Consider the following 19,754-nt stretch of genomic DNA (forward strand, 5'->3'; position numbering starts at 1 on the left):
AGAAAGATGTAATTCAAAAGTCATTTTACTGGGTTATTTTACTGTCACAGCAACTTTGTGAGGTGGCTGAGGATAGGACAGGGAAAAGTCACAATGGGCGAGTAGTGAGCCAAAACTCCAACTGGTATGGGTGGAGCTGGCTCCACATTTTCCTCTGTGGAAGGAAAAATAATTGGAAGAATATTCCCCGGCCAGGCTATAGCCAACTAGGCAGACTTCCCCTATATTTAATGACTAGTCATTATTTGAAGGGCAGCGTCGCAGAGAAGTGACAGGAAAGGTTAATGAGGTTAATAAAACCCCATAGGGCTGATTACAAAGAAACCATTTGAGTAATGTGTAAAACAGGAAAAAAAAAAAAACCCAAACCAAATAAAAACAAACTTAGGACTGTTCAAGAGTTGCAAGGGCTTGCAGGACAAATATTTCAGGATTCAAATTCTGGACAAAAATAATCATGCATCTAAATGAAGCAATCTGGCACTTACGCGGTCCTGAAAATGTGACTGTGTCGTCAGTTTTCTTATTGCTTCAAAACACTTGATCTTTTTCCCATTACTTTGGGGATCTCAGGCATCCAAAGCAAGCCTGCTTTTGACAAGCAATTACCAGGGCAGATGGGAAAATAGCCACCGTCCTCAGGGTGAGTGCCCCCATTTTGTTTTACTTGAAACATCACTAGCCATGAGGAAAATAATTCTGCTTAAAAAGCTATCTGCATTTTCAATAGCGCCACCTTTCCCAGAGTCCTAGAATGTTGATGGGTAATGCTTCTAGCTGCTTTTAATGTTACCCATTTAGTAGGTATTATTTATTTGGGTTAGTGACCAACTGAGTGGGATTCAATCAGCCTGCTCTATTTAAATAAAAACTAATGAGATTTTATTGCGTTTGCATATGAACATTCACTGCATTCACATTTTCAGAACATGAAAACAGGTTTATGATATAACATTAAATGTTTGCGTGGTGCTGTACCAGGTTAGATAACATATATCAAAAACCCAGCATGTGTTGTGTGGAAACCCCCCAAATATCTGAATATTAGAACCCTCAAATGTATTTAAATTATGAAATACCACATTGTAATTATATGGTGATATATAAAGGAATAATGGGGTTAGTGTTCATAAATTAAGCATTTGAGGAGAACTATTCATTCATTCTTCCCAGTCATAGGGTTACTGTTTAATTCCCCGAAGTAGTCAATTATCAAACAAAACTCTCATGATGAGAAAGTCACAATGCACAATCCAGAATGCTGGCTTCTAATAAAGGAACTGTAAGGCATCTGCTGTGCAGGAACCTCAAAGTCGTCTCTGAAATCTTTGAAGCAGTGCTGTGAGGGTACATTACAAGTATCTTACATCTTCATATAAAAATATTTGAGTTGAAGTTCTGTATAGCTTTCTCAAGCAGGTACCATATACACCAGGCACCGGGAAGGACACAGGAAAATCACAGTCTTTGCCCTGGAGTAGATGATCTAATAGAAAAGGCAGACACATATATAACTCTCATCCAAGACAGGTGAGGACAAGTGTGATAACATGCATCTGAGCACTGTCTAAAGAGAATAATAAGGGTGGAGGAAAAATTGACATTTACTTGAGACAGATAAATCAGGTTAAAACATTGTTTCATTTTATAATCTCTAGATTTGAAAGAGACCCTACAGTTCATCTTGTTGTCCAACCTCCACTTAGTCATGACAGTTTCAGCATGATCCCCAAACTACAATTTGGCAGACTCTTCTCCAGAGGTTTATATGAAGGAGTTACAAATTCATGCCTCATGGATTTATTTCATAACTGTGCGATGGTGAACCAGTTAATGATTTGCCTGCCTTTGTGTAGTTTATGTTCACTTGGGAACTTGCTAGGAATGCACATTTCTGCGGCCCCATTCCAGAACTGTGAGTCAGAAACCCGTGGCAGGGCAGCCCAGCCAACTGCTTTTACCGAGCCTTCCAGGTGATTCTGGTGTGTGATCAAGTTTGAGAACCACTGATCTGTACACAAGAAGGATTACCAGGAAGGACTGAGGACGAGGATCACAGTACCCAGATGTGGTGACTTCTCTAAAGAGAAGATCCTTTATTCATTGCATGAGGGCAATGGATAAGTTGTTTCAGTCTAAGTGACACCATCTACAGCTGTGGAATTTCACAGTCTAATAAGCCTGCAGAGATGTCAGGAGAACCGTTGAACCACACCTTATGTGCAGCACGTTTCTGTCCCCTGGAGACTTGAACCAAATAAGGACACCTGGAGGAATTTACAGAGCAGAATTCCAGCACTAGTGAGCACAGCGTTCTCATGGCTTCTCTCAGCCCAGTCCTTTGCAATGCTATCTCTTGACCAGAACTGTCAGCTCTGGAAAGGTTTTCATCTGTTCTTATGGAGAAAGCACCCTAACCTGCCCAACTGTTGTTAGATCCCCTGCTGGCCAGGACCTTGATTTTGAATGTTACCTTTCAAAGGAGGCTTATGCTCTTATTAGCAACTAAAGCAAATAGTTAAAACTTCCCTACCCTGGGCCTCGTTTTCCTTGCAAAAGATTTTAATCAGAAACACAGTGCAGTAAATTACATCTTCTTTCAGCAAATTTAGTTTTCAGTGTTGTTTTTCAGACCAACTCTTGTGCTTGAGGTTAATGTTTTTGCCTGAGGTGTTGAATGAATATTGGAAATTTGACACTGAAGACAAAAGACAACAAATAAGAAAAGAGTAGAATGGAACCAAGAGTTTATTGAAAGCTAGGGATAATTTGACTATGCCATGAAAATAGCAAATACAGAATGAATTAGACCTTTTGCATCAGAATAGTCTAACAAGCAGCTTGTTCGTTAAATAAGGCTTGGATAAAGTATATTCTGACTTGCATTTCCCAGGGTGCCCTGCTCTCCAGACCAAGCTCCAAACACCTACAGGATTCAGCATTTAGTTAAAGGGAGAAGCAATTCCTTTGGGGTTGCTGCTTTAGCATAGTGACAGCAAGTAGACAGCTTAGCAGCAGCCTGTATTCTCCAGAGAACAGGAAAAGAGACACTTGTTAGGGGTGATCTATCCCCATATGTGTTTCTAAAGTCACATTGGTCAGTTCCATCTGAGTTCAAGTTCTCTTGCTCTAACCCAGAACAGCAGGGAGAGGTTCTTGTTTTTTAGGTTTAAGGAAGGAAAGCATCCCAACCATGTCTGTGAATCAAAGAAGAGTGAGCACCAAGCAAAGATAGAAATCAGGCAGTACCTGCCTTTGAGGGTACAGTAACAGACATACACAACCAACACCAAAGACAGTCACACAGGGTGCACACCTGCCGCACATATGCGCAGGGCCAGCTTCATGACGGTCCAGACAGTAGCCTTCTTTTAGCTCATTTGAAAGGCTCAGGAGAGTCCCACATATTTAATGGGAAAAAGTTTCAAAAAAAGACAGGTCCTTGAAGGATTGGGACTCAGAATGAGGGTAGTTTGATGTGGCAAAAATTTAAGAATTCAAGATGTTTCCCCAAGACGGCCCAAGGACAGGCCAGGTATGAATACTTCCTTTAGATAGTGATTTGAGGACACTGGGGACTCTCTGGGTGAGGAAACAGGGAAGAACCACAATGGGAATGATGAAAAGCCCAGAAAGTGGGATGTGGCACTACCAAAGACAGACCCCCGCCATACTGAGCTCACTCCTTCAACAAGGACCTAAACTAGGAAAAAGATGAATTATATAGGCTGCCTTGGATATAAGAAGCACAATCCAAACAGACAATGTAAAGTGGGGAGGAGAGACTACATTTTAGTGACTGTGTGACTCCGGAAAAATAAAGTACATACCAGGCTACCATCCACAATTATGAATAATTGAATTTAGAAGCCAGTAGTGCACAGAATGGCAGTTGAGCTAAGCAAAGTGGCACACAGTACACCATACTTGCAGGAGTAGATATGAAGGCTCCCTCAGGGCCATCTGGAGCAGGAGTAGCCTCAGGAAGCAAGTGGCCTCAAGAGCTTTCTTTCTGAAATGGAGAGTTTGCCTAGGAAGATGTTTTCCCTAGATTTCTGCATGCAGTGCCAATCAAGATTACTGCAAATTAGAAAACTTTAATACTGTCCTGAAATTTAGACAACTTCCACTGACACAAGATGACTGATGTTGGTCAAATATTACAGTAAGTACTAGTAATCCAGGAATGAAAGGAGCTGAGAGTTATTCTTGTGAAAAATAGATGACATGGAGTGTGTAAATAATGGGAGCAAATGCAGCAAGATACAGGGAATCTTAGAACATTTAAGGCCTCATACATTACAAAGAGAGCTCAATGCTGATAAATGTAGAATAATAAGTTTTATGGGGTTTTATCATATGCCATAAGTTGGCGTGCATCATAAAACATGAGAAATTTAAAAATAGGGTAGTTGAAAGACAAGTCTGCGCATTATTTATGAATGATGAAGAGTGAAATGAATGAGAAGAAGAACAGGTAGACAATGTCTTGAATAATGATGACTTTGATGAGTCATTATCACACAAATCTGTGTGCTTCATAAAATATGAGGAATATTAAAGAGCAGAAGAGTCAAAAGACAAGTCTACTCAGAATGAGATACAGAATGAAGGAAGAGAGGAATATAAGAGAAATGCACAGAATAATGATGACTTTTATGAGACTTTCACTCACCAGCCTGGATCCTTCATAAATATAAACTGTATAGAAAATAAAAGAGCAGCAAAGAGAAGAGACAGGTCTGCGTCTGTCATAAAATATGAGCAAATAATGCCAACTAGGCTCGACAAAATAAAAACAAAAATAATTGAGCCTAGTATAGCTGTGGGAAGACACAATGTCTAGAGTAATATGAACAAATAAAATGAGTAAGTGTGGAATTGTCTTGTCCAAAGGGATTCAGCGGCCGCCTAGGTAGGCTTTATTGTTGCAAAGGCCACCTTGTTAACTGGTAGAGCCTTGGTAGGTTTGGAGTTACTCCCCTGCCCCCTAAAAAGCAGTCAGCACTTGAGGCTCAGGAAGCCATGTTTAACTGATTTCCCAGTACCTCTTCTCAGCCCTTTGAGCTTCTATCCCTAAATAGTTTGCAGGAGATTTTCTCAACTCGCTTCTAATCATCTATACCCTGCTTGTCAAATTTTGTTTTATAAAGACCTTCAAAAGGTTACTGTGTAAAACCAGAGACATCCTTTCATTTTCATTTCTTGTTACATTGGACTTAGAACCTGGGACCAGATCTGTCAGGATTAGTTCAAAATCCAGACCTCATTGACTTTCAAATAAATGTCTTCTCTATTAGAACAAATGGGATTTCAAAATCTCAAACTTTCAAAATCCCCCCCCCCAAAAGTCTGGGAGAATCAGAGAAGGCAAAGCAAGTGCCAGTATGCCATTTGCATACCCTTCAGAACCATGATTTACAGAACTCATGAAGCGTACAGCTCATTGGAAAAAAGAAAGCCACTGATCTATGTCAAAACTAGAGGTGTTTGAGCTCAATCCACCAATAGCAACAGTTATTCTAGCTTACTTTTGGATAGTACTTAATGGCTTGTAGTTAGTTTGGAGGGAAGGCCTTGGGTAATGCAGGATAAATCCTATTAGCATAACATATCCAACTCCTCTGATTTTGTGTGACAGAACTTAGTGTGGAGTTTATTGGCTATAACATACAAAACAAACTTTGGCTGGCAACTGTCTTTCTATTTTTCGGAGATTATTTTCCTCTCTCTCTCAAATGAGCTATGTGGTCATGAGCCTTTAGATATGTTGCCTCAACTTGCTAATTCTGTTTGAAGAAGGTATCTTGCCAGGGTGGAATTATCATGGTTAGTTTGAAAAGTCATGTTTGCCCAAATAACATGGCCATCTTTAATCCAAGATTAAGATTCCCTGGATCTACTGAATCCCACTTGGTAAAAAAAAAAAAAAAAAAAAAAAAAAAATGACATTAACTCCCTAGGAAAAAAACCACTAACCTTGCTCAACTTTCCTAAACACTACCAGCTCCAGGTATAAAATGCACATTCTTGAGCTCATGGCTGCCAAAACTAGTGGTGAAAAAACTCCCCCCAAACCCCTGCTGCCCCTAGTAATGGCAGAACAGTAAAAAATCTTTGCTTGGAATTTGTGCCTGGGCCCTCTTCTTAACTGCCAAGCTCCTGAAATGTGTTAAAACTTAGTCAGACTAGAGTTGAAAGTATACACATTTTAGAAGAGTTGAAAGTATACACATTTTACTGGACTATGTCTGGGAGACAGCCCAGTGTAGGGGCTAGTTTAATAGAATCCCATTTTTTGGCAAGGTTAAAATTCCTTTGTTTAAAGGGAAAATTGCCTGATATTTTATTTCAATTAGGCAGGAGAAACAGAATACTATAGCCAAGGACCATGTCTCTTTTGCAGACTTACTCTTAAAATTTATCCAAATAAGTCTGCTTATTAAAAAAATTGTTTTTCCAAAAAGGCAATTTGGCACTATGTATCAAGAGCCTTAAAAATGTTCACGCCTGTGTATGTAAATGCATGGAAAATGCACACAACAAAATGATGTTGCTGATTTCCTCAGAGGAGAAGACCCAACAACTGGGAGAGGGAGGTGGTGAGCAGAGACTTTAGTCACATGTGCTATTATACTTATGTATTAACTAATGTAATGTGTTATAATTTTAATAAAAGAAAAATATTCTTCCACAACTAGGACTATATCCCAAGGAATAATAAGATATTTAGTGCTGGAAAAGTTAAGAAACTATGAAATGTCCTAAAATAAGGAATGGATTAAAGTTAAAGAACGCTGTTTTAGGCTATACTGTATAATCACAAAATGATATATTATGGAATTTCTGACTACATTGGATAATGTTAATTATATACTTTTTAAAATATCAGGATGCAGATCTATACTGAGTATAATCCCAATTTTGATGAATAAAAAAGATATACATGCCATCCTCAAAATGTTATTAGTAGTTACTACTGGATTGGTGAAATTATTGTTTTCTCTGTTATACTTGACTATGTTTCCCAAAGTGTCTCCATCTTGGCTTCAGGAATCTAGTTTCAACGTGCCTTTATATTTGCCTTTGATCTTGTGTTGCAGGCGTGCTTGTGTGATTCGAGGCCAAGTGGTGGCCATAGATGGAACCCCTCTAGTAGGGGTGAATGTTAGTTTCTTGCATCACAGTGATTATGGGTTTACCATCAGCCGGCAAGATGGAAGGTACGTCAGTATTGCTTCTAATCATTGTGGGGGTCAAATACTGACTTCTAGCTATAAGTCAAATGGCTTAGATGATACAGTGTTTGTAAGCCCATCTTCCTTCTACCTGTATTTCAGAAAGTCACTGGTGATATTTATTTCCTATATTCCCCAACTAAATCAAACCAAATTTCTCTTCTATTATAACTATACACTATTACCCAAGTCTTCTTGAAACCCTAGCCATTTGGAAAGTTTCCTAGACTTCATCCAATTCCATTTATCAATCTGACTTCAAAATTCAGTGTGATGATGCAGGTCAGAAAGAGGGAGCCATGGAGCACTTGGGCCGTCCTTCAATGGCAGCCTCAAATATTTTAGAAATGAAGACATCCAAAAGGTTTCTTCCAGAAGTACAGAATTCAGCCTCATTAAGATATTTATTTTTAATGTGTCCTTCCTAGACGGCCTATTTTAACTAGTGGCTGCAACTGATTGACAAGCACAGTCAGCCTAACCAATTCCCTTTGGTGTCTGTATAACTGTAGTGATTTAACCTCAACACCAACCACCAGGCTACTCTCTAAGGGGTTCTCAGGTTCTCTGAAACCCAGGAAGCAAGACCACTAAGTAAAACCTTTTCATCCCAGAAAAGGATTTGCTCACAAAAACATTTCTGTTTATCATTTAGGTTGACAGTTTGTCTATCATTTAGGTAGACATTTGTTCAGAATATTTGAGTCAATGGCCCATGTGTCCAGCTTAAAGGTACCTATTTATGACTCTCAGAAACATTGTAATGATGGCCTTGGGGTTCCCTAGTCTCCAGATGGCTACTCTTAAAAATGAACTACTCATGACAAGCTGCTTCAGGAATCACATAAAGAGATGTTGGCTTGGAAGTTTATCACAGTGTGAAAGACCATCTTATTTCAAGAACCTACAATCAAACCTTATTAATCCTAACCACTTCAGAATTGTTAATTGTTCAACCTAGGCTATGCTGAATTTATTTTTTTCAACTGCCTATCAAGAAAATGATTATAAAAATTAATTAAAGAACCTAACAAGGAAAAGTTTAACATACTTAAGAAAAACTGTTTCTAAGACTTCAGTAAATCATATGAATGATCTGTATGTAAATTATATTGCTAATTATTAACTAGCCATCTATATATTAGAATAAGCTCAGCAAAACTACTCTGGGTACAGATAGTCTGAATACACACCCCCCCCACACACATATCCATTGCATATATATGTATATATGCAATAAAAAGGACATTTCCTTTTAAATAGTCCATAATTGGAACTCTCTGCTAATTCAAAGGGACCTTTCTCTCAATTAGATTGAATGATAAAATTTTCGTAGTTCCCTCACCAGTGACTGGTACACAGAAGTGGCCTCTGCCTTGCCAGCATGTTCAACCATGTACCAGAAATTGAAAAATGGACTATTTCTTTAACTAGAATATGCCCTCAGAGACATTTGACCTCTCTTGGAGAACTCACGGGCCTTTAGGGGTTTTTTTTTTTTTTTTTAGCATGTGTAGAAAGGTTTCAGTGAATTATTTGATATTTACAAAAGAGCTTAAAAGAAACAAGGTTTAAAAAAATCTAAAAATTTCTGTTTCCAGCTTACTGACAATATTAAAGAGGAACAATTTTTATCGTCATTTTTGTGTTTTTTGTTTAAAGTAAAATGCCAAGACCCTCGTCTGCTGAGTTCTCTGTGAGAACTAGGTTTATGTAGATGACAGATACATCCAGAGTCCCCTCTGGCAATAACTCTCCCCTCAGGCTCCACAAAGGGTGTAAGCATTCAAAATCTGTGCCCCAAATGCCAAGCAGACTGTCCCACTGTCATCTCCTGGACATAAAGTGACAGTGTGATGGGAGTTTCCATTTATATGTCTCTGCTTTTTGCTCTCTCAGACTAAGTACGTACATTTCAAAAGCAGAGTATAGTAAAGAAACTATACCGAGAGCAAAAGGATTCTAGAAAGGCCGAGATTAGCATTTAAATACCCAGTAGACAGAGAGTGATAGGTAAGATGCTGTAAGGGGCCCTCTGTCTCCAAATCTCAGTCCAACCTATCTGCCCCCTTGCCTGTAGTTCCCACCAGTGGCATCACTGCTTTGGGTTAAGCTGTTGACTCTAAAAGTCCCAGTTAAATGCAAATATGTTGTGTGGGATGTAGAACTAATTACCCCCATTATCATCCATTTGCACAAGTTAATTGACAACTTTCCCTAGAGCAGCAAGAAAAGTCTAGGTCATGGGACCAAAGTGATGTATAAAAAGCAGAAGGAAGGATGTCAGTGGAAGAAGGAGCCCTCTAAAAGGAAGAAGACATTAAGACATGAAGATTGGGAGAGGCCAAAGTAGCAGAATAGATGAAAAAGGCAATTCTAAAGGAAAAATGAATATGTATGAGTATCTACTCTATGCCAGGCATTTTCATAAGTGTTGATCTGTGTCATTGTCCCAACAGCTTATGGGATAGGAAACATTATTATCATCTTCCCCATTTGGCAGATGAGAAAACATATCCAAATTAACACAGCTAATAAAGGTCAAGTCCAGAATTTGAACCCAAGTAACCTGGCTCTTATCTTCTATGATTAGCCACCTTCAACTCAGATTATGTAACAGGTGCTCAGGAAAGTTTTGAAAGAGAACTTTTTTATATTATAGTTCAGCTAGTGATAAGCACAATGGGTGAAATGCTGACCTTCTTAGAAGATTCTTGAGAAGCACTAAAAGATCTCCGGAACTTTGGAAGACTTTGGAAAATGAAATGGGGAATTCCCTCTGATTCCCCTCAAGTCAGGAGTTTATGGATTTATGGATACTGTAAGGCAGAAATAAGCATTTTGCTTTGGCCTCAATAGTCTTCCATCTACAGTTAGGACTGGTCTGAGTTATTATGGATCAACAAGTCTCCAAATAAATAGGTCCTCTCCCTTGGGTCTTTTGTACTCACTATCATATGACTTCATAACTTGTTCTTAATGACCCATGCCAATGGAGATCATTTGTGGTGGGGGAAATCCCAAAAAATTAATGATCCAGGGAACATGCAATTTGGCATTGGAATGTTCAGATGGAATTTTGGCCACAGAGCCACATCCATCTCTGTGGCAATTGATTGAGTCAGCCTGACGGTGTTTACTGTATATACCACGTAGGTTGGAAGAGGAAAAAAAGCAGTCAGGTTTCTTCAGAAAAGCAGAACCTGTGTGTGTATATGTGTGTACATACATACATACAAATGTATACATAAGAAAGAGAAAAAGAGATTTCAAGAAATTGGCTTGTGTGATTGTGAGGTTGGCAAGCTCAAACCTGTAGAGACTGGTAAACTGCAATCTCTTGGGAAGGAGTTGATGCTTCTTCTTCCTCAGAGAAACTTCAGTTTTGCTCTTAAGGTCTTGCAACTCCCACATTATCAAGGGTAATCTCCTTTACTTAAGATCAACTAAGTGTAGATATTAACTACATCTACAGAATGCCTCCACAGCAACACCTAGATTAATGTCTGGATAACTGGGTACTATAGCCCCGCCACATTGACAGATAAAAGTAAACGATCACAGGAAACCTAGGGGAAGTTCCCAGAAGAATTTAAAAATCGGTACCTTCTTCTATAGATAATCAGAAGCTGGCCTACAGTTCATTTGGACTACACGAGAATACATCTATAAATGTATTAAGGCCAAGGATCCGTTTTGAGAAGAAAGTTAACATTTGTTGAGTCCTTGACCCTTAAGTCTTTCTCTTATTTACTCATTAGCAGTAACAGCTGAGTGATAGATCATTTTAGCCCCATTTTACTAATGAGGGAACAGAAATTCATGGAGGTTAAATAACTAGCCCAAAGTTACAAAGTTAACACGGCAGAGCTGGGATTCAAACCCAGGAGTGTATGAAGCCAAAACCCATTCTTTCTATAAAACAAGATGCCTGCCTTGTCTGCTTAATCTTTCTAGACATAGAGAATAATTCCCAGGTACATACGTTTTTGTTTGGATAGTTTGTGTGTTGTGTGCATGTGTGTGTGTGCATGCACGCACTTGTTTTTGTTTTCAAATAAATAAGCACTTCAGTTTTAAAGAGGCAAGAGCCAAGGTTTGGGCAAAGCAAACTTGCCCACGGACATGGAGGTAAATCAACATAGCATGTAAACTAGAGGAAAGGTCTCTTGACAAGTAGTGTAGGATTTTCCCCACCATACATGCCTTAAACTGCTTCTGTATTATCATGAATTCAGCCTCTCTGCCTTAAATCATAAGCCATTTGGGTTTTCTTTTTTTAGTTCAAACCTAGATTATTTTCTATAACTATTGTAGTCCTTCAGACCCTCCTTTTGAAAACTGCTTTATACTTAAAATGACTTAAAAATAGCAATAAAAAATACAGTGTTAGCCATCCTTTGTTACTGCCCATTTATCTTTATCTGGAAGATTTCTGCAACAAGACACGATTGGCAATACTATAATAAATATAATAAATGTCATATGAAGGGAATGGTGAGCTATCCATAATTAAGTCTGATTCCCTATTAGGGCATTCTATCATTGAAAAAGTGTTTTACAGAAAGATCTCTTTTAATGCAGGGAATTGCTTACATCTCTCTCCTGTGGATTTAAGTTGCTTTGAATAGTAAGGAGCATCATATTGCCCTTTATCCATTTTTATGATATAATGGTAATAATTTATCATTATCTTACTTTTACATAGGATCTTATGCTTTTTGAATGCTTTCAAGTACATTATCTCCAAGACATCATTATGCTTACAAGAGAAGTAAGGTAGAATCATCTAGTGCAGAATGAACTGAAATCTGAGTCTGTTATGCTCCAATGCAAGAGTAATGTCAGATACCACATCAAGTGATGGACAGAATTGGCTTACAGGAAAGGTAGTCTTGCTTTGTCAGAGATATGGAAGCTGTTGTCAGCAGAGATGGATAGGGTCCATTACGGGCTGTCTTACAAAAGGAAACCAAGAGGCATTCTAGACAGACCCAGAAATCCTAAATGTAGACTTCAAGTAGAATCAGGAGCTGAAGTGGGCCGGCACATGTGGAGAGTTCAGGCATGGTATTGTTCAAGCAAATTTCACTGAAGAGCTTTCCCCTGCTGCTATCTTTCTCCGAATCCCATCTCAAAGACACCACCAGATTTTGACACTATGTTTGTGATTCTGAACAAGATAGTTAACCTTTTGGCTCTTTACTTCTTGAGTTACATTATAGTAATTTTTTTGAGGATGAATAATGTATTATATTAAAGATGCTGCTGAATGTTAAGTGGTAAGTTACAGCTTTGCAGAAATACATGCAGTGATTTTGTTTAATATAGTATTAAAATTGGTTTACAAATTTGGGGTGAACATCAACTGGTGATACGGATTTTTTCCTCAAAGTCTACTGGATAGTGAAAAGAAGTCATCCATATATTTAGCTAGAAGGAATTTATAAAACATAAATAAGAATGGATGGAGTTGAGCCCCAAAGGAAAGAAAGTGCACTAAAATTAAGTATTTTTAAACTTGAACTTTATTTTGGTTGTTCGTTTGGTTGAAACCATCTTCTGTTTTTCCTTCTCAGCTTTGACCTCGTAGCCATTGGTGGTATTTCTGTCATCTTAATCTTTGATCGATCACCTTTCCTGTCTGAGAAGAGGACACTCTGGTTGCCTTGGAATCAGTTCATTGTGGTAGAGAAAGTAACCATGCAGAGAGTTGTATCAGACCCACCATCCTGTGACATCTCCAACTTTATCAGCCCAAACCCTATTGTGCTTCCTTCACCACTCACATCATTTGGAGGGTCCTGTCCAGAGAGGGGAACTATTGTTCCTGAGCTGCAGGTGGGTACATTGGCCTTTGGATGCATGAAATCATAGTATCAAGGAGTGGTTCATGGCGTAAAATGACTGGATTCCTTTTCCTGGTACTTCTGCAAGCCCCGTAATGGGGCTGTTGTTTAGCTGTGTTTGGTAAAGGTGGTTTTCAGTCGTATGGGTTTTGTTTAAAGCTTTGCTTTGGGGTATTCAAGCTTTTTGGTTAGAGGAAGACGTATTTTTGAACCTTGGTATTTTATAGTTCCTGAGAATTTTTCTTCATTGCGCCTTCAATATTTTCATTTCAATATTAAGCCATTCAAACATCTATAGTATAATTTCCTCATCACGTTACAGAAACATTTTAATGATAGTTAAATTCAAAAGCCACCAAAATGGACCCAAGTCACACAGGTCCAGAATTCAAGAGGTATAATCAAGAGGAAGTCAATGGACATTTTGAGATTGAATTTTTTTTTTCTTCTATCACAGCATTCCCAGCAGCTGTTAGCAATGCCCAAAGGATACCACCTGTGAAAGACTCCCCAAAAAAATAGTGCTGTGCGGGAAAAGGAGTCCAATGAGTTGCCCCTCCTGTCTTTTCCACTGGTTTTCCGTAGAAAGGAGGAAAAAACAAGACCGTATTTTATGAGTGCATTGAACTGGTACTCCAATCTCTGTATACTTGTCATTAGGAAGTACAGGTATCTTTCAGCACAGAAGTTTTCAGACTCCTCTAGGATTGCATGTTTCCAAAGGGAAATGATGTACTAAGGTGGTAAGTGTCCCACTGGCCTTCACTGTTGTACTTCTGCCGTCGTCTAAGAAGACAAAGCCATTGGACAGCTCGGGTATCAACGAGCTAATGTTAAGGAAGGAAAATCAGGCAAAGAATGGACAAAAACAGTTTATGTCCCCAGAAAAAGAATGACCAGAAATCCTGGACAATATGAGATACCATGTGTCTAACAACCTGTCCTACTATGTGCACTCGTTTGGAAAAGGAACAAGGTTCTGAGCTAAAAATGAGTGAGGGCACAAAGTATCCACAATATTCATGTCACCTTAAAAGTATTGGATAGGCTCTTTCTTTGGCTGAGTTTTGAAAATTCAAAGTCACGGAACACAGGATTCAGTTTTAGTGACCACTTTTGGTTGTTTAACTCCATCTGTGCAAATATACAACTAAGCAATAGCAATTAATTAAAGAAGCCAAGTGGTGGGGTGCCTGGGTGGCTCAGTGGTTAAAGCCTCTGCTTTCGGCTCAGGTCAAGATCCCGGGGTCCTGGGATCGAGCCTCACATCGGGCTCTCTGCTCAACAGGGAGCTTGCCTCCTCCTCCTCTCTCTCTCTGCCTGCCTCTCTGCCTACTTGTGATCTGTCTGTCAAATAAATAAAAATCTTTTAAAAAAAAAAGAAGCCAAGTGGTAGTTTCATTCTGGGACCAGCATTTAGTGTAAAATGTGCATAGGAGTTAATAGGAGTTATTTGTTTCTCAGTCACAAGTGCCAACTTGGAAAAACTTATTCCCAGCTATTGGTAGGTCGAAGCACAGAGAAATAAGTAAGCAAAATTTGATTTAAAAATTGACCCTTAGGGTCATTCCAAAGGTCCAAAGAAGACAGGTTTGATGGCATCAGTAAAGATTAATTCTAGGGAAACCATAATCTCTGTCATAAAATATCACTTTGCTGAGCCTGTTTCTGGAGTCCTTCCTCCTAGAGAGCCTGGCTTGAATAAGGATTATAGCAGTGGTTTTGTGATATATGACTTAATACTCCAAACAAGATTTTCTGTATGTATATATAAGAAAAAGACCCCTCAGTGCAGCACATAGCACTGAAATGCTTGACATTCAGCAGTGTGATCTTTTCCAACTCCTACTAAGCAATTTTTGGAACACTGTTGACAAACTAAAACTGTTCTTTTTACAGTCTTTCCTGGCAAGGAAAAAAGGAGCACAGTCCTCAGGGTTGCTTGGATGTCTTGTCCCCATGTGGATTCAGTGCAAAATTCGAAACCTATGGCCACACAGCCTCACCAAGATTCTTGCCTTGGCGTCCGCAGGATCCCTTTAGCCTCTCTCCTTTGGTGTGTCTCTAAGACAAGAAAGCACGCAGTGTCCTCTACCCATGACCACTGATGGAGCTCATCTGGCTTTTTGTCTTTCAGGTTGTACAGGAGGAGATTCCCATTCCTTCCAGCTTTGTGAGGCTGAGTTACTTGAGCAGCCGCACCCCTGGGTATAAAACTCTGCTCCGGATCCTTCTGACGCATTCGACCATTCCGGTGGGAATGATAAAAGTACACCTCACGGTGGCTGTGGAAGGACGGCTCACACAGAAGTGGTTTCCTGCTGCAATTAATCTCATCTACACATTTGCTTGGAATAAGACCGACATCTATGGACAGAAGGTTTGGGGCCTGGCAGAGGCTTTGGGTATGTTGTACTAATTCTTTGTAAATAGCAGCATTATGTTCACCAAACAGAAAATACTAGTTGCATATTAATTTGTATGTGGAATAATTATGTACCAGAACATTATGGTTTTCTTTTATTTAAAGGATCTAAGGCATTTTTCATCCAGACCACTTTCTTTGGACCTATTTAGTGTTCCCTTTTGACAGATTTTTGCTTCAAAACTAGTTTAGTTCTCCTCTCAGGATGGCTGTGTACCAGAGGCGTCACACACTATCTGACTTGTAACTGTCTCCAGAGCTGAATATTGCCTTCTAACTGTGACCTTTGGTGTGGCGTTCTTTAGGCCATGTTTTGGGGTTTGACATTTAGACTGTCATTTCCACTTAGAAACTACAAAATTTTAACTTATAGGCATCTCCACTTATTATCTCTTCTGTCTAAGATAGTTAAACTCCATTAATTTGTTACTTCAGTAGGCTAAATGCAAAAAAAAAAAAAAAATCTCACTTTCCCAGTTCTTTTGATTTGCTGTTATTTCAAGACTTTAAAACCTAGATCTTAGAGATAGTAGGAACCTTTAGAGGTCCTTTGGGCCTATGGTTCTCAGATATTTAATTCTGTCAGATAAATGACATTTAAAAAAATTAACTGAAACAGACTTGCCAACTTTTTATTTTGCCAACCAAGAATATCTTAAAAAGAAAGGGAAAAAAAAACTACTATAATCTACTACTCTCCTACCACTACCATAATTTCATCAAGGAGAGGGATATCTTAACATCAGAAAAGAGAATATTCTGTCCTAAAAAAATGACAGTAAGCAATCTAATACTGATGCTCAGAGAGAGACAGACAGAGAGATAGCAATGTCTTTTTTTTGTCCTCCCACCCTGTAGAAGACAGTGAAAACTTCCTAAGGGACCTGACACGTGGAGTCACAGTTGGGAGCCATTGACTTTTGTGCCTTCAGGCAGTATTTCATGGAAACCACCCTTGGACAGATGAGAAGACTATTTTTAAAGTTCTCCAGAGGAGATGTTTTCATATCCTCCCTTGGAGGATGGAGCTCCCATTTAACTGACATTTATCTTTTAGACTGTGGTGCGTCAATTTCCCCCCTTTCTTTCCAGAGAAAAACAAATAGAGGGGGGAAACAAAGACTAGTGACTTTTCTTTGCCCAAGAGATCCTCATATATTTAAAAAATTAACTCATCTTAGTTGGACTTTATTAGAGTGCAAGAAACATAGAGTGGTTCAGATTTCCTCAGTTAGTGAGGAGTTACTGTAAAGACATGGGAAAGTAAGAAAGAACAAGAAAAGGCATCAGCAAACTGCAGCCTTGCTGAAGATACATTGTAGTTCTAGGAAGCCAGCATCTGCTCTGTCAACTTAGCAACATCTCCAGCTGTCCCCTCTGCAGCAAGAGTCTGCTGCCACCCTCCATGGTGACTCAGCTGCACTGATGCCTGAACTCATCACTTCTCCCATATTAACTACCCTCCCTTTCTCTTGGCTTTTTAGACCCCACAGTCTGGTGACTTACTCTGTATTGTGCATTTGGAGTCCTCTTAGAATATCAGATTGTGTCAGCCATAGAGTAAATACCTTAAGCAGAGTTCTACCATTAGGCTAACTACCATTGAGGTTGTCAGCTGGCCTACAGACTCCTGCTCAATCCCTATTTCCATGACTGTAATGGTTAAGAGAACAACTCTGGAGTGAGACTCCCTCTGTGGGTTCAAATCATCACTTGTCTACTTAGTAGCTATGAAACATTGGATCCATGAGTTAATCCCCAGGTGCCACAGTTTCTCCATCTATAAAATGGGTATCATGAAGAGAATGCTGCTCATAGGTTATTATAATAGGAGGATTAAATGAGGTAAATAATGTAAAGTGCTGCATTCACAGTAAGCACTCAACAGATGTTCAGCACTGGTAGTGTTTTTGCAGTTCTGTTGGTGGCTGGAGTATTGAGATTATAACGTATAAAGCTTGGAGCCTAGGTAGGTATTTCTTGTCTCAGCTTCTTTAAGTAGGGAACTAGGTATAGCAGGCAAGTACTCAGTTATTCTCCATTTTCCCTCCTTGCACCAAACACACACACACACACACACACACACACACACACACACACACACACACATCTCTTCTGTACCCTTCTCTGGGCTATGAGAGGCTGGCTTCTAGGGAACCCAATGCCTGGACTCATTCATGCTCTAGCTTCCCATTTGAAGTGGTCAAGGGGTGACACCATCTGGAGACTGCAGGGTGGAAGGAGAAAGAGGTCAGGGTATTTACCGCTTTCCCTGCCTCATTGCAGTTCTGGCAACAACTACATTAGAAGATGTTGGCTCCTGTCTGGTAGCCCCTCCTCCACATCCCCAGGCTCTCTGGTCTTCTGTATCATCATTCCCTCCCTTTGCCCCTGCAAACCCGGGAAGCTTCTCAGTGTTGCCAGTCCCTGAGTGGGTCACCAGCCCTTGTTGATTCCCTTCACCCTGCTCATGTTGCTGTAAATAGCCCCTTCATCTGACTCTCTGCATGAACACTTGAGTCTGATGTGTGATTCCTGCAGGGACCTGGACTGTTGCACACTCAAACCTCATGTTCTCTCCGGGATACTATCCTAAAGATTTTGCTTCCCTAGGATAACCCAAAATTCCACTAACTTTTCTCCGTAGGGCTTTGTTTTCTACTTTCTTATTTACCCTCCACAGAACCCCTACTGGTTCACTGATTTGTGTGTGTGTGTGTGTGTGTTTTTAGTTTTTTCTTAAGTTGTGACACTTAGCAGTTTACCCAGTACTCTCATGAAGAGCTGACCAAGACAATGTCTAGCAGCTATTTCTTGCCAGGGTTCACATAAATGCAGCTCAACCTTACTTTTTTAAATAATGGCTTTATTGAGATATAATTCACATACCACAAAGTTCACTTGTTTAAAGTATACAAATAAGTGATTTTTAGTGTTTTCACAGTGTCGTACAACTATCAGCAATATCTAATTCCAGAACATTCTCAGCATTACCCCACAAAGTGGCACCCCACACACACCAACAGTCACTGTTCACTTCTCCCTCTTCTCCAGGCCCTGACAACCATCAGCCTCCTTTCTGTCTTTATGCATCTACCTCTTCTGAATATTTCAAACAAATAGAATCATACAATATATCATCTTTCATATTTTGCTTCTTTCTCTTGGCATAGTGTTTCCAAAGTTCATCCATGTCAAAGCATGTATCGGTGCTTCATTCCTTTCTGTGACTGAAGAATATTCTGTTGCATGGATACCACATTTTGTTTGTTCATTCATCAACTGATGGACATTTGGGCTGCTTTACACCTCTTAGATATCATGAGTGGTGCTGCTATGAACATTCATATGCAAGTATTTCTTTGAATATCTGTTTTCACTTCTTGGGGAAATATACCTAGGAATAGATCTGTTAGATCATATGGTAATTCTGTTTGACTTGTTGAGAAACCACCAAACTGTTTTCCATGGTGTCTGCATCATTTTATCAACCTTACTTTATGCATAAAATGTGTTACTTCTCTTTCTTTTAAATACCTCCAGTGCTAAAGATTCTAAAATTTTCTTCCTTGTTGTAGTTAAGCAATCTTAATGACTAGCCTCTAATATACCCATGGATTATTGAATAAATAGCTAAAACACTAAGAAAAGCAAAGACTTTCTAGTATACACACCAGGGATGAAGCTTCTGTTCCTACTGTTTGCCGATGGGTATTGGTTTACTTTCTATTTCTACAGTGATATTCCTGGTTAAAACTTCCTGAAGCATGGGGCGCCTGGGTGGCTCAGTGGGTTAAAGCCTCTGCCTTTGGCTCAGGTCATGATCCCAGGATCCCAGGATCCTGGGATCAAGCCCCTCGTTGGGCTCTCTGCTCAGCGGGGAGCCTGCTTCCTCCTCTCTGCCTCTCTGCCTCTCTGCCTACTTGTGATCTCTCTATCAAATAAATAAATAAATAATCTTCAAAACAAAACTTCCTGAAGCATTCTAACTATAAATTGGCCTCAATTAAAATGCTAAAGTATATGTTGTTGGTTCACTTTTAAGGCTAATAACGGTAACAAAAGCAAAAGAAAATTTATCTACTCAGAAATATCCAGAGAGGAAAAAAGTGTTACTCATAATATTTTATGTGCACTTAAAGGACATATTTTTTTAGGGTGGAGAAAAAACACTGGCAAAGATCTCAAACAAAATAGTCAAAATAATCTCAAGCATGGTGCCTAAAATGGATCATGGAATAT

General features: G+C 39.4%; 1 protein-coding gene across 6 annotated transcripts in view; it reads left to right on the plus strand.

Annotated features, from left to right (window-relative positions):
- The window catches only part of TENM1 (teneurin transmembrane protein 1), a 785,443-nt gene that overhangs the window by 633,046 nt on the left and 132,643 nt on the right, over positions 1-19,754 (plus strand). For all 6 annotated transcript variants that reach the window (XM_047716031.1, XM_047716030.1, XM_047716033.1 and 3 more), the window contains 3 exons: positions 7,104-7,223; positions 12,818-13,079; positions 15,225-15,492. In XM_047716031.1, the coding sequence (XP_047571987.1) occupies positions 7,104-7,223; positions 12,818-13,079; positions 15,225-15,492 (650 nt within the window). The remainder of the gene's footprint in view (positions 1-7,103; positions 7,224-12,817; positions 13,080-15,224; positions 15,493-19,754) is intronic.

Source organism: Lutra lutra, chromosome X (assembly GCF_902655055.1).
Source record: "Lutra lutra chromosome X, mLutLut1.2, whole genome shotgun sequence".
Classification (NCBI taxonomy): domain Eukaryota; kingdom Metazoa; phylum Chordata; class Mammalia; order Carnivora; family Mustelidae; genus Lutra; species Lutra lutra.